The 15430-nt window shown below is 36.1% G+C and overlaps 1 protein-coding gene across 1 annotated transcript; it reads right to left on the bottom strand.

Annotated features, from left to right (window-relative positions):
* Window positions 1-7036: 7036 nt before the first annotated feature.
* Window positions 7037-14950, bottom strand: LOC117916393 (4-hydroxy-3-methylbut-2-en-1-yl diphosphate synthase (ferredoxin), chloroplastic). The gene is made up of 20 exons (XM_034832362.1): window positions 14846-14950; window positions 14038-14264; window positions 13642-13799; window positions 13189-13295; window positions 12762-12862; window positions 12601-12677; window positions 11801-11920; window positions 11469-11699; window positions 10981-11097; window positions 10831-10905; window positions 10654-10731; window positions 10021-10080; window positions 9855-9917; window positions 9538-9682; window positions 9290-9428; window positions 8760-8837; window positions 8513-8672; window positions 8321-8419; window positions 8100-8204; window positions 7037-7385 (listed from the first exon to the last, which is right to left on the bottom strand). The coding sequence occupies exons 2-20, from the start codon at window positions 14243-14245 to the stop codon at window positions 7284-7286; spliced, it is 2223 nt and encodes a 740-aa protein (XP_034688253.1). The 5' UTR covers window positions 14246-14264; window positions 14846-14950; the 3' UTR covers window positions 7037-7283.
* Between the last annotated feature and the right edge of the window lie 480 nt (window positions 14951-15430).

Raw genomic sequence — 15430 nt, 5'->3', positions numbered from 1 at the left:
TAAGGCACAAATGCCTAAGGAGACTTATAACCCCTCTGGGGAAATTGATCATGTTAAATCTTGTACTCAATCAGAGATGAAAGTTTTTTACAACCTTGGCATAGCCGAGACAGATGTTAAAGAGACTTACTTAGCAGTTTTCTTAGCATGTTAGTTATGCAAGTTCGTTCTTCCTTGGGGAGGTGTCAACTTGATTCATTCAGGAGTCTTCAAGATAGCTAGTAGAATGGCTCAATGTGAGACATTTAGTCTTGTTGTTTTGGTGTTAGCAAGCATTTACAACGACTTAAATGAAATTGCTTGTTCTTCGAAGCCTGAGACTAATGCATCTATTTTCCCTATTCATTATTTATATTGATGGTTAGGTGAATATTTCGATACCCATTTCATTTCTCATTCTTGGAACCATCACCCACAGATGACTTATTACGCCGACGAGTTTTCTGCTAAGTGTTTTGATGATTTGCAAGCTCAGACTTTGATAATGTCTTGCAAAGGTGTAATGTTGGACCACTTGGCATTGTGCCACAAGGAACGTGTGCATTGGGCTGATAATATATCTATTAGTGTTACCAAAGCTTATTACCTCATAAGTCTTCGCTCTAACTATTTATCTTTGTGACAAGGTAACCATCGGGTGATCCAACCATATTATCCTCATCGGTTTTCCAGGCAATTTGGGTATCCTCAAGACCTTTTGGGAGGTTTGCCAGAGATTTTTCGCACTGGAACTTTAGAGACGGTGTATCAACATTGGGAGTCATGCATTAGGCTTGATACCTACTCCAAAGTTTCTATACCATATTATCATAGTCTTAAAGAGTTTTCAGTCACCAAGGCTTATGCAGATTGGTGGATCAAAGTGCGTAATCCTGATAAGGAAATTCTTACTGCTGCTTATATGGAGCCTCTTTTTGACTCTTCTCGGCAAATATTCTCAAAATCTTTAGAGAGTAGAATGCGTAATGATGACTCAAGTGTTTCTACTAAGGAGAATATTAAAGACAATGTTGAGAATGATTTTGATGATTTACCTGATGATTCAAGAGCTTCTTCTAAGTGCTCAATGGGTGGACATAAAAATAATACCTCTACACACTTAGAGCATGAGGAAACTATTTTCAATGGTGGTAATACTCACTGTCACAAGACTTTGAAGCTAAATAACAATGCACATGGTCTTTGTGTATTAAATGACGATTCTGAAAATACAAGTGAATGTCCTTCAAACGCTGAAAGATTAGACCTAACCCTATGTACTATGATGAGACTAACTCTTATCCTCTTGATGCATATGTTTTCTTTATTGACGTCCCAATTTCTACCCAACTGATGGAACTTGATGGTGAAGAGGTAATTTTTTTTTGCATTGATACTAACAAAAATAAATATTTGCCTTAGGTGGCGGGTGACAACCAATTTGTCAATGAAGGGGATGAGTCATCTCCTAAGGATCGGTTCAAAAATGTTGTTGCTACTAGGGAGTCAATGCCCTTTACCTCGACTATGCAATGAGATAATCACTCTATCATCCCATTACCTTTGTCTCATTCTTATTTTGATGATGAAGGTATTACTAACATCTTAAGTGATGTTTTGATTGAATCTCAAGGTCAAAAGACCACAATTGGAGATATAACATATGATGAATTGACACTTTTAGCAGTTGCATGTTTAATTGTTGAACAACAATCTCCATGCCCTACTATGGTTGCTCCTTCTACTTCCACTCACACATTCGACGTCGAACAAATCATTCTTAATGCCCAATGCCAAGCAGCGCTTATGATAGGAGAAGGCATTAAGGAGATGATTATCAAAACTTTCAATGAGTGTCTCCCATTATTGAAAGGAAAACTTAATGAGCTTTTCAATGTTATCACGAAGATTGGAGTGGACCCTTCACCATTGAAGTCTCAGATTGAGAAGTACATGGAAAGTGTAGATCACCCCGATGCAGTGCAACGCACCCATTCTATGAAGATATCTCCGAAAGTACAAAACGAACGTTTAACTATTGTTGTGTCTCAGATTGTGGATGCTCTAAACTCTGAGGGTGTATAGACAAACCGTCATCAATCATTAAAGGTTGACTTAACTACTCTCGATGTTAAACAGGAAGCACTTAAGAAGGAATTGGAGCAACTAGGTATACAAAAGAAGCACCTTCATAACTCAATCTTGGAGATCGATGAAATTATGACCAACAAACAGAATGATGTTTCTCGTTTGAGGAAAGAACATGTCATTATCGCCCAAACCCCCGTGCTTATTGATGTTGATGTCAAGACTTTAGAGACACTTCAAGAAGCCTTAAGGACTCAACGTGACGAGCTTGCATGCTTGGTGTGGATGTGATCATTGTACCTTTTTACTTAGTTTCAACTCTCATTCTTTTCCTTCATTCATTATTTTATTTTTATTAAGATGTAATAAAGTCTAGTATTTGTTATCCAAATTTATTTATTAATAAAAATGAGACTTTTTGTTTTTTTTTTTGTAGTGACTGAACTCAAGTGGTTTCCCTAAGTTGCCTACATACCCTTTAAAGAGAGGGGATCAAGTCAAACGTAGTTCCATTTTTTTTTTTTTTTTTAAGCTTTAACATTTGCCAAGACTAAAAGAAAGATTTAATCTTACGAGCATATGTCCTAACTTTTGCCTAAGTCACCTTATCAGGTTTTCAACTTAGCGAATTTATTTTATTTTATTTTTTTTTTGTTTCGTACTCAGTTTATGCTCACGCAGGCCAGGAGCATCACGTGTCTCGAAGGATGATAAATTCATATTCTTGGAACAAAGTTTAATTGAGGGTCAAAGATGACTTATTCTCAACCAAACTTGTGAAGACCTTTCTTAAGCATTTTGGAGAACAAAAGAAATCCTTTAAATTCGTCTTGATTTTCTTCAGCCTTAAAAGTGGATGAATGACACTTTTGTATTGTGTTTGATATTCTTTCACGACCTTGTTGAAGAATGTGTCGAGCTTGGACTTGATTTTAATCCAAGGGTGGTAAACACATGTTCTTGGAGCAAAATTTAATTAAGGGTCAATGATGACTTGATCTCAAGTAAACTTATAAAAATTCCCTCAAGTGTTTTGAAAAAACTAACCTTGTCTTCTTTAACTTTGAAGGTGGATGAATGTCACTTTTTTTTTTTTGTGTTTGATATTCTTTCACGAGCTTGTTGAAGAATGTTTGGAGTTTGATTTTGACTTTTGAAGCTTCATTTTTGGATTTAGCTTCTGGGTTGCATCACCCTTTTGAGAACGCATCATGCTGAAAGAAAAGAACACTTGTATGTAGAGAAGTTGGAGATTTTAGTTTGGAATCTCTGAATTTAACTTCTTTAATACAAAGAGTTTGTTCCTCGGTTTAAGAAGTTTGCCAAGAATGATTTTTTATTTATTTTTTATTTATTGCAGTTTAAGCTTTTGTAGGATGAGAGTAATATGCAGTTTAGGCTCATGCTTTAAGGAGCATTACTGGAATGCCGAGGTTTGAAAACAATTGTGGTAAAATTTGATGTCATGCTCTCTTCATCATCACTGGTGAAAGTGATGGTTGCACAACATGTTGCACAACTATGACATTTGTTCTCAAATTGTTTTACCCATTTTATTTTTGTAGCATAGAGTGATGGATTCCTATGTATCTGGATTAATGCAATTCGTGTTTCCTCAAGAAGTTGTAACATTTCATGGATATTGAAGAGCAAGGGTAAGCACTGTAGGTTTGCTACTACCTTATCATCTTCCTTGGTTTTGCTTGGCTCTGCACCAAAAGTGTTTTCTTCCTCTTTACCTGACTCATCTTTTTCCAAAATCTCATGACAAGAGACCATATGAGTTGATGTCACCATCCCTTTATTGAAGAACTTTGGAGGGAAGTATTCTCCTAAGGTGATAGGAGTGATAAACTTTTGTACCAATAGGTCATCAACCTGTACAATCGTTTGTTTTCTTTTGGGTTTCTTTTCTTCTTTTTTCTTCGCATGTCGATGAATATTTTGCTTACGTTGTTCTTTCCTAGGAAGATTTGGGTATGGATGAGATTCTTGCTTCTTACAAGGTCTTCTTCGTGTCACTAATGTCCAGCCTCCTTCGTTATACGACATTGATTCATTATCAAAATAGAAGTGAAGAAGGGTGTCTTGACATTACACTTGTGTTTGCTTTGGTTTCGATAACTTGCATTGGATAGTACCAGTGCATGCCCTCAGTGTCTTAGATGGAACATGTAACGAAACAGGATCGAGGGATCCAAATGTGACTGTAACATGATTTGACTCTACTATTTCATCTAGATCCAAATGGATTCTTCTTTGTTTTGCAAGTTTCATTATGAGATCTTTTAAGATGAAACATTTCTCTACCGGGTGACTGGCGATTCGATGGTAATGACAATAGTTCGGATCATTAATACGACCCATTTCTTTTGGACGTTTGCACTCAGGTAGCTCAATAACCTTTTTCTGGAGCAAGTCTTCCAACATGCTAGGCACATCAGAGTCGAGAAAATGATACTTCTTCTCCTCTAATTCCTTCAAGGTGAACCGACAACTCTCATTTTCCTGGGTTGGTCTAGCCTCTTTTACTTCCTTCTTTTTATCTCGCATTGAGATTTTGATAAGAGTCGCATTTACCGTCATTGACTTCTGGATGGGTTTTATTGAATTCTTATCACTTGTTTTCCCATTGTGTTTTTCTCTTTGTTGGCTAATGATAAGGTCATTTTTAGCACCATGGTTGGCTATGCTGAGCTCCATGTCATGTGCTTGAGCAACTAATTCTTCAAAGGTATGGGGTCGTATCCGTTGGAGGATGTATAGGAGACCCCAATGCATTCCTTGTATGCACATCTCCATGACTAATACCTCAGATAATCTATCTTTGCAATCAAGGCATAAAGAACGCCAACTGTTGATATAGTCTACAATCGACTCGTCTTTCCATTGCTTAGCGATAGTAAGCTCCATCATGCTTACAATTCGTCGGGTGCTATAGAAACAGTTGAGGAATTCATGTTCCATTTGGTCCCAACTATCGATACACTAAGGTGCAAGGTCTATGCACCGATCGAAAGCATTCCCTCGGAGTGAACGGACGAATTGTTTATCTAATAAGTCACCATTTGTACCTGCATTGTTACAAGTTTTAACGAAATAGGCAACATGTTGTTTTGGATTTTCCTTCCCGTCAAATGATTGAAATTTTGGAGGTTGATAACCCACATACATATGTAGCTTATCAATCCTCTTAGTGTAAGGTTTAGAGTACATGAGCGTACTCTATGAAGGTACACCGTATTGTACTCTAATGGTGTTAGTTATCATGTCCTGAAGTTGTTGAACAGATAATGATGCCAGTGAGGCAGATTCCGCCGTTTTTCTCTCAACTTGCATTGTCCTATACGTATGTGGTGCATCATCGAGAGGAGATGCAACATTCGGAAGGTGGTTGAGTCCTTGACTTGAATCACCCGTATTTTGTACTTGTGCCTCAACCTTGTTTATGAGAGAGGTTATCTGCATATCCTTCTCCTCAACCATCTTGGTAAGTTTAGCGATGGCGCGGGCCATCTTTGTTAATTGTTCCTCTAAAGATGGGTCAGTTGCCATTATCGACATAGTCATCGAGAAATGAGAAGTAAAAGAGTCGGAATGATTAGAGTAGTTTTCCTCATTTGACATTCCAGTTGGCGATCCGGAGTGTGAGTTGACATTGGTAACAGAGCAAAGAGATTTATCCCCAAAGTCCTGTAGTGTTGAAGGGATTTTTCCCTTGCTACGAGGACTATGGCTCTTTGCCCCCAGAGAGACCAAGGTGATGAGTGGTTGGTGTTCATCATGTGTTCTTACCTGTTTTAGCAAACAATCAGACTCACTTGTTTGTTTTGTTGAGAGTGAAGATGTTGATTTTGCTTTGCTACGAGTCATGGGGCTCGTAGCGGTGTCATGTGTCGATTGTGCAATGATAATCTTGTCATTGCCCTTGTTGACATGCACAACTTGAGTTCTTTTAGGTGTCATTGACGTAGTAGAGATCAATCTTCTAACAAAAAATATGAGAGGCAGAGATGTCCCACTGGGCGTGCCAAAAATTTGTACGCACAAATTTCGTAAATTTTTTGTCCTGCAAAAATTAGCAAAACAAAAATAGGAAAATAATGTGAACAAAATATTTATTGAAATTAAAATATATTGTGGGTACAATCTCAAAAAAAAAAATATTCTTTCCAAAAGAATATTTTCTCTCTGATTTTTTTGCCTTGATCACACTTTGGAAGACGACGATGACGTTTTCTTGATTTCAAAGATCAATCGAAGGTCACAAGTGACTTATTCCCGAATGACCTTGTTGAATGGTGAAGAACGCGTATAGCTGTTCTTTTGTCGCTTACCGATTTGCAGGGAGATTTGATGAAACTCTTTCTTTTGTTATGAAGCCCCTTTTCTCATACGAAGTTACCTTTGGATTTTCTCCTTAGGATTTTCCTTTCTGAATTTTTTATTTATTATTATTTCTGAATTTCCTTCCCTTCTTGATGGAAGACACCTCTATTTATAGGTGAAGATAAGGAATTTGAATTTCAAATTCCCGAATTTTAATTGCTTAATCCAAGGGATTTAGTTCCTTGATTTTTACAAATTTTCTTCTCCGAAAAGTTTTCCAACAAGATAATAATAATAAAAATAATTTTATTATTATTATTATTATTATTATTTTTATAGTTGGATAATATATATATATTAATTTATTCATTTTGAATACCAATTTAGTGATAATTTAATCCACCAATTTTTTTATGTCTACACCTCCCTTATCATTTCCCTGGAGTATTATTTTTAATTTGCAAAAGATGAGATTTAACAGTGTCCAATAGAACCCACACAGCAAACCCAGCGTGAGCTTCTCTTTTTCTGTGACCATTAGTTAGAATTGCAGGGAATATGCCGCCCAAGACAAGTTGCCTTGAACAATAACTCAGAATGGAGGAAGGGATTCCTTACTAAAAACATTGAAGCGAGAGTATTTCTTCCAAATGTATGCATTCTGGTTGATAGAATTTTTATAACCTTGTATGAAATTTTGCAATTTGTTTTGTCAATGAGAACACTGATTGAAGAACATAATTTACTCTGATGGAAGATTTTTTCATATTTGTACGGGCATTTACTATATTGATTTCAGCTTTGAGAACCCGATATACTGTGAGGAGACTCAAGGATTTCTCTTTAGCTGACTCTTTATTCCATCAACCAACTAAATCTGCCAAGGTTTACTCTTCTGCGGGAGGGTCCACCCAGCGGCCATGATCTTTTATAAGCTGGATCAAGGCATCAGTTGCATGCTCCATAGCAATTCCTCGCTTTACAACCGTCTGAAATACAATCCAATTCACCATTAAGTCTAATTGCTGAAGATAGGTAAACATCATAATGGCCATAAATAAGAAATAAGGTGCTTGCCAATAAACCATATATGAAACCAGCAAGCCTACTGATACTAGTGTTGGTTTGCCTGACTTCTTATTCATTCTTAGTCTCTATGAAGTGAATAGTGTGTGTGCGGGCGCATTATTCATTCTTATTTGTTATGCTTACATGTTTTTAGTTTTGCATTTGTGTATAACTAACCCATCCACAAAGGTTTCATCCTGGACTCCTGGTGTACAAGACCAAGAGTGGATAATTAACTAGATCTTTTAACTGCCCTGTAAAATGCAATTATAGATATCTTGGCTTGTGAAATGGACAGCATGTTGAATTTTCGACTCAGACATGCTAATTTTGTTCACAAAAATGCTAGTTTCCACACTCCGATCTTCAATTGTTATTCCTGAAATGAAGCTGGTTCATCTTGTCTAAGAAATTCTTTGCCTATAGCTTTTCTACATTACAAAAAAATTTTAGAACAGATTTTGTCAAGTCAATTAATGGGGAACACACTACATACACATGCTGCCATTTTCTCGTACTCCATAAAAGTAAGACCAACATGCAACTTATTTCAGTTTCCATAGGCTGTAGAGATTCTTAAAGAATATTCCAATTTAAACCACATTCTATGTCAAAGTAGAAAAATATTACGGTACCTTCCCGACATAAAGGTCAATCTTCCCTGGAGCGCCACCAACATACCCAAAATCTGCATCAGCCATCTCCCCGGGTCCATTTACAATGCAACCCATGATAGCAATCTGCCATGGAACATTGAAAAAGAAAATGGAAACATTGATTTTGTTTTATCCAAGATTAAAAAAGTGGCCTTTATAATGTCATCTGATTGTCATGTAAAAGAGGATTAGGAAATTACAGAAACACCAGGCAAGTGAGATGTTTTCTCTCGTATCTGTGCACTTATTTCTTGCAGATCAAACAAAGTTCGACCACATGATGGGCATGAGACATATTCCTGTAATAAAAATGGTATAAACAGAAATATTATCAATATCACTAAACCAGATATCTATTCTAGTCCTTTTTTGTCTGAAGAAAATCTTTTTACCGTCTTTGTATTCCTCATTCTGCAACCTTGTAGCAGATTGAAAGAAGTATTCCTAAGAAAATCGAAGTCCTGCTCTGGGGCTTCTAATAGAAGACCATCCCCAAGACCATCTACCAAAAGAGCTCCCGCATTGGCACCAGCACCGATAACCAAGTCATCCCTGCAAACAATAATAGTTTTGAGCAAAAAATGCTCATACCATGCATGCTGCATTTTGGTAAACAACTAGTATGAATTCTTTAATTACCTGTGAATCCCTTTAGGAAACTGTATGTGGTGAATTACAGGGAAGTTCAGAGCATTGTCAGACAGATACTCAAATAGTCTGCAGCCAGAGAAATATCCAAATTATCAATACCAGAGGAGATGGTATATAAAGGCACTAAATTTAGCAATAAATTTAGTTAAAAAGGATCTGAAGAGGAAGAAAGACATTTGATACTATTACTTTTATTTTTTTATTTTTTTTAATAGGGTTGCCTCCTTTACTCCCTATGAGATACTATGTTCCATTCACTTATTTCAGTCAAATGCAGGCAGGAGTTAATCTGGGGAAACAAGATTCAAGATGCATGTAAAATAAGATAAGGTATATTGCTGTCCACGTTTTACTGATTAGCATCAAGGCACAGTGGTAAGAATCACTGCACCCATGGTCTAGCCAATTGGGAGAAAATCAATAGATTCCTTTTCCAGGGGACATGCATGCCCAGGCTTTGCTGAATGGCTTTAACTAAAGAATGATTGATAAGTTTGAACAGCCAGTGACATTACTACCTCCTTGCTGAATGTACTCTGCTGATTTTTTCTTCAGTTAATGGCAGGTCATGAAGAATCATTGTAGCATCAACTTCTTTGAGGATTTCTAGATCTTCATAGGGCTCATCACCACGTACAGACACAACCAAGCGTGTGCCTGATAAAGCGAATTGAATAATATGTATGAGCAATAACATTAAGCTGCATGACTGGAGTGTGACTAATTCAGGAGTCAACTGCTCAAAAAATTGCAATAGAAATGGTACCTTCTGGCAGAAGCTTGTAAGCACCAGTTGATAATTCCTTCAGGTTCACCAGAGCCATGGCATTGGGCAAGGGTTTTGTCAACTGCTCTGACAGAGGAGTTATAACCCCCATACTTACATCTACCAGCCTTTTGAGAGTTAGCCGCTGATAACAATACAAAAGGTAAAAACAGATCAAGCCATATATTACTTGAGCTTGTACAACATTACAGTAAAATAGTTGTAAGATAAAACGAGGCATAACTGATGATAAAAATAAACTAGATCAGGAATTCTTAGCCTCTCTCTACTGAAGCAAAGGGAAATAGGGCCCTTACAGCATCATTGTCGTCTACAGGGGGAAGCTCTCTCAATAAAATTGAGTCCACTGTTGCCAGATCCTAAATCAAAGCCAAAATTTTATCAACAAAATTATCATCCCAATTCCTCATAAATTAAATGCATTACAATCTTGTCATGCAATAAAATGGAGCAGAAATAAACCTTAAATGGCATGCCAATGACAAGCTTTGCTGCTAGTGATTTATAGAAGAGTTCAGGTGTCTGGCAAAAAAACAAAAGAAAGAATCTCAGGAGGCAATTAAAAAAAATTAAGGTAGTAGTTAGAACCAATTTTGATGAATAAAAATGAGTATGAAATCAGGCTAAGATAAAACTGCTTGCCAAAAAACCATAAAGAAGGTTAACAAAATCATAATACAATCAGAGTATTATACATATAAATAATTTTGCATCATGACTGTAACTCATCATTTCAATAGGTGAAAACTCTTAAGAATTATTACATTATGACATAGTGGGAGGCAAAAATGAAAAAGGATAAGCTAAATATGTAAAAATTCTTCTTTATTGAACACCACAGTTTTGTGGTATAAGCATAACATAACTGAGCTCCAGGCTCAAAGCCTAACAATTTCACCAAATATACATGTTTCTTTGTGCAGCAGACATCTCTCTTTGCTATTAATGACTGAACAAAGATTCTCCATGATATCTTTCAACGGAGATTTTGATTTTGAATGTATTCAACAATGTTGAGATACAGAACAAGAAACGTGACAGAATATACAATAAAAATAGGCAAATTGAATGGGAAAATTTAATGGCAAATGTTACCTTCAACTGATCCAGAGAGACTGACATGAGAACAGAGCCATCACGGTGAAGGACACCCCTATAATCCACCTCTTCACCCTGTATTTAAATGAAGTGACAGGTCTCAGTTTCAGAAGCATTTATAGAGCAATAATAAGGCAGAATATAACTCCAATTTTTCCATAGAACAAATCGAACCTCCTTTTGCACTGGCAATTGACCAGTTCTGCGTTGGAAATCAAAATAATGCCTGTGCTTTTCTTCAAATGGAGCCTGGCAGAGAACTCCACAAGGTTAGAATTTTAAGTGCATAAGCACATTATCATATAAAGGGTTGTAGAATTGTACCACTCCTTGCTGAATATCAGATGCCTTCATACCAAGGTTGGCCAGCCTTCTGCAGGGATCTATCTCTTCTTCTGGTGGTTCTGTAAGAGAGACCCTGATTGTATCACCCAAACCATCCTGCATTCAAATATAGTTTCTGAGTTCCATTATGATCACTGCAAAGCCACTGTATGTGATATTTCTTCACATGTCATTAAATACAAAGAAACAAATATGGAGAAGAAGTTGGCAGGATAGCATTCAAATAAATACAGTTCCACATGTCAACCCAAGATACAGTGTGGAATTCACAATAAACTGTGATCACATGTCTTCCCTTCCAAAGCAGCTACAACCTAAGGAGGTCTGAAGAACACACAACTTGTAATCCAAAATAGCAAAAAAGCAACTTGCTGGTTGTGGGATTCATCAGAAGACCGTTATTTGAAGCAATAATTTTTTGTGAACTTGGGACAAATATACTGTTAATAATTAAAAAAAAAAGGTACCTGAAGTAGGGTTCCAATACCAATTGCAGACTTCATCCGTCCATCTTCACCTTCACCAGCTTCAGTAACTCCTAAATGTAATGGATAATCCCACCCTTGAACATACATTTCAGCTACAAGCAGCCGGTATGCCTGGACCATAATGATTGGGTTGCTTGCTTTCATTGAGAAAACAAAGTTGTGGTAATCCAACTTCCGGCAAATCCTTGCAAATTCAAATGCAGATTCAACCTGTTTACTTCATGCATGAGTATCATGCCACTGAATTTCGAAGAATGTAGAATGAAACAAACTTAAAAGTCTTTGTAACATGAAATAGAATGACTTTTCACCATTCCCCTAGGTGAATCCCCATAGTAGCTCATTATACGATCCGAAAGACTTCCATGATTGGTCCCAATACGCATTGCCCTTCCATATTTCTTACATTTCTCAACCAACGGAGTAAAAACCTGGTGCAGTTGAAAGCAGAAGGATTCAATTTTCATGAGGATAATACATTGATAGAGTTACATGCCAGATACTTATTTAATGTTTGGCAATTGGCCCCATGCCTTTTGGCATTAAGCCTCTGTTTGGATAAACTAAACTTTCTGCAAAAGTGATAACAGATATATGAAAAGAACAATGGTGGAAGAGAACATGGCCCCTATAGCAAGTCCTTGATGTGGATTCTAACGTTACTTTAACATGGGTGTCCATCAGGCCTAGTGACATGAATAATTCCTTTTGTTAAAACTCCGTAGTGATACAGCAATTATGGAAGACTCAGAGCAAGTGTTGCTCACTTACCATCAAAGACAGATCAGGGCAACATTCAGACGTTTTTGCCATAATGTATGTTGCAAATCATAAAAAGGATTGTTGAGACAGCTATAGATATAGAACTTTGATATTAACTGAACTTGAAAACAGCAATGTACTGTAGATTGCCTAATTCCTTCTATCTCTAATATATTTACTCTAATACTTTCCATTTGAAGGGAAAAAAACAATTCATATTTCTATGGTAGATCTAGGAACTAACAAAGTGAAATGGAAGTTTATTTGGTAGGAAATTCTGTTTAGAGAATTGCAGGTTCGAAATAAGATTAATAAGGGTAATAAAAAACTGTTTAATAAGTGGTTTGACCTGCTCAATATGCTCAAGTTCTTTTTGATAGTCCTCATCTGTGAACTCTAGCTTCTCAAACTGTGCTCGTCTATCAGCTGCAAGAAACCACTTCATTGAATATGGCATGTCCACACATATCTCTAAAGAAAAAATAAAGTAATTAATTTTGGACTATGTACCAAAGTTTCCTGGGTTGACACGGATCTTGTCAAAGCATTCAGCAACTCGCAATGCAACAGAAGGAGCAAAGTGAATATCTGCCACCAGAGGTATATTATAACTGTATAAACAGTAAACTGATGACATTAGATTTCCCCATATAAAATAGAGACACTTGATTAAAAGGGATAAAATAATCCTTAAATAGGAAAAATATAACCCTCATTTTTTAAAAACATGTCCTATCAAAACAAAATTTTTAAAACATGGAAGATGACACTTTTAGATAAAAATACACTCCATTTTTTTTATACCCATCTTGCATCAAAAAACCTTTTGAAAAAAAAAACCAATTAAAACCATTTTTCCCAAAGCAGGGATTATTTATGATTTTGGGCCAAATATATAGAATATAATATTGAATACAGTTGAATAAAAAAGACCTACTTTTTCTGAACAAGGGAGTTCTTAATTTCAAAGCATGCATCAGCTTCTCTCTTCCCTTGAACTGTGATCCTAACAATATCTGCTCCCTTGTCTGCTATTTTCATGACCTACCAAAACAGCAGTTAATCTGATAACTGTCTGGACATTGCCAAATCATGACAAAGCATAAAAAGATCATCAATGCTCTTCCATTATTTCCACCAATTTGATTTATACTTGGTTTTTATAGTTTGCGATGGTTAAATTAGTTTGCAAAGATCACTCAATGCTATTAAAGGCTTTGGCAGTGTTCTACAACCATAAATCAGTGCTTTATGGACAGCCATTCTGTGATTTAGATTTAACTAAAACCATCACGTTTTTCCAAGGTTATACTGAAGGTCAGTCATTTATGCAATTCTTTGAAATGAAGAAATGTTAGTAGAATAGTAGGAAAAAGCTAAATAAAAAAACCTGTTCAACTGTTGCAGCAACATCCTTTGTGTCAGTAGTAGTCATCGTTTGAATTCTTATAGGATGCTCACTTCCAAGAGCCACATTCCCAACCATCACAGTGCATGTTTTCCTCCTCACAGTTTTGTGAATGGACTCACAATACTTTTGCCTGGGAACTACATTCAAACAATTGGTCATCAGATACACAACAGCCTAACAAGGCAGAAATCATATACACATAGTAGCTAATACTTTCTACCTTGTTTCTATGCTGATTGCTCAAAGAAAATGCAGAGAAAGATGTTGAAATGAAATATATAAACCTTAATTTATGAGAATTTCAAACATCAAGACTCCACAATTAATATACTAAGCAAAGACTGAATAGCAAATAATAAATCATAGAAATTATACCTAACAGAGGGCTCCCTTCAGATGAAGCTTGAAGTTCTGCGATGTCTGAACTGGGGTTTGAATTCCTTATCACCGACACCTTCCTTCTTCCATACGTAATCCTCTGCATATCAGAAACTCTTACAAAATCCACACTCTTCGAAGACCCTAAGTTGCAATCCATTCTCCTCAAGCCTGAAAACGAGGTCGGAACAGATCCAGTCGCCATTTCCCCTGTTTGCCCTCACCTTAGAAGACCCAGAACACAACACACAAAATTCAATTCAATCCGTACCACTAAATTGATCGAGCCAAAATACAGAAACAACTCTGAACTGTGAAAACACTAATGGTCCGTATGGATGCTCAGGAACCCGAGGAAGAAAAGGCAACCAAAAAAAAGGAATTTCGCTTTCTCAGTAGACTGATAGTCCGTTTGGTTGATCAGAAACCAGAGAAGAAAAAAAAAAACAAAAGAAAAAAAATAAATTTCTTTTTCTCAGCAATTCTAGTAAGCATCGCACTCGGCTTAGTTCCGTCAATAACAAAAATATGTATTAAACCTCCAACTTCTTTTCCTTTTCCTTTTCCTTTTCCTTTTCCTTTTCCCTTTCCCACCAATCAAACAACAATTTCCTTTTTCCCACATGAGATCAATTGAACTAACAACAAAAATAAATAAATAAAATCCAACAAAAAAAGGAAAAAAAAAATTAACAACAATATTATCACACAGTCTAATTAGGCTTCGATCACTCCCAAACCTACCACTAAAAACATCCAAAAAAACCAGATTTCCGAAACCGAAAGCGTTTACGAAATCATTTACCTGAAGCAGTTTTGGAAGCTTGGAGGACCAGAAGAGTGTGGAGGTGGAATTGGTGGTGTGTGGAGTTTCAGACACAGAGAGACGGCATGTGTCTGAGGATTTTCACAAATTTTGTGTATATAATTCATTTTTGCCAGGTGGAAGACGACAAATTTGGATTTTCGGCATCTTTTTTTTCATAATCCATAAAAAATGGACTTGAATTTATGATTCCGGTGGTTTCCATATATAATCTTGACCCCTATATTTTCGTCTTATTCCTTTTTATGTCTGTAATTGTTTGTGATTTCTGATTGTGACCCCACATTAGGAAAATCTTTCCATTTGTGACCCATGGGGAAAAAACCAAATTAAAAAAATCGTTAAAAGTTATGTAGGCCCGGTTTGCAGTTTTGGAAAACAGTTTTAAAAAAAAGTTTTTTAAAAGTTAATCTTTAATATTTTATAAAATAAAAATATATTTAAAAATAGGAAATGTTTTAAACTTATTTTAATATTTTTAAATATATTTACAAATAATTTTTATATCTAAGTACTTTATTTTAATCATTTTATATATATAATTATTTTTTAAAATAACTCTTA

The sequence above is a fragment of the Vitis riparia genome, chromosome 6 (assembly GCF_004353265.1).
Source record: "Vitis riparia cultivar Riparia Gloire de Montpellier isolate 1030 chromosome 6, EGFV_Vit.rip_1.0, whole genome shotgun sequence".
Taxonomy (NCBI): domain Eukaryota; kingdom Viridiplantae; phylum Streptophyta; class Magnoliopsida; order Vitales; family Vitaceae; genus Vitis; species Vitis riparia.
Note: the sequence above shows the minus strand (reverse complement) of the source record. Positions and strands in the feature narration are given on the sequence as shown.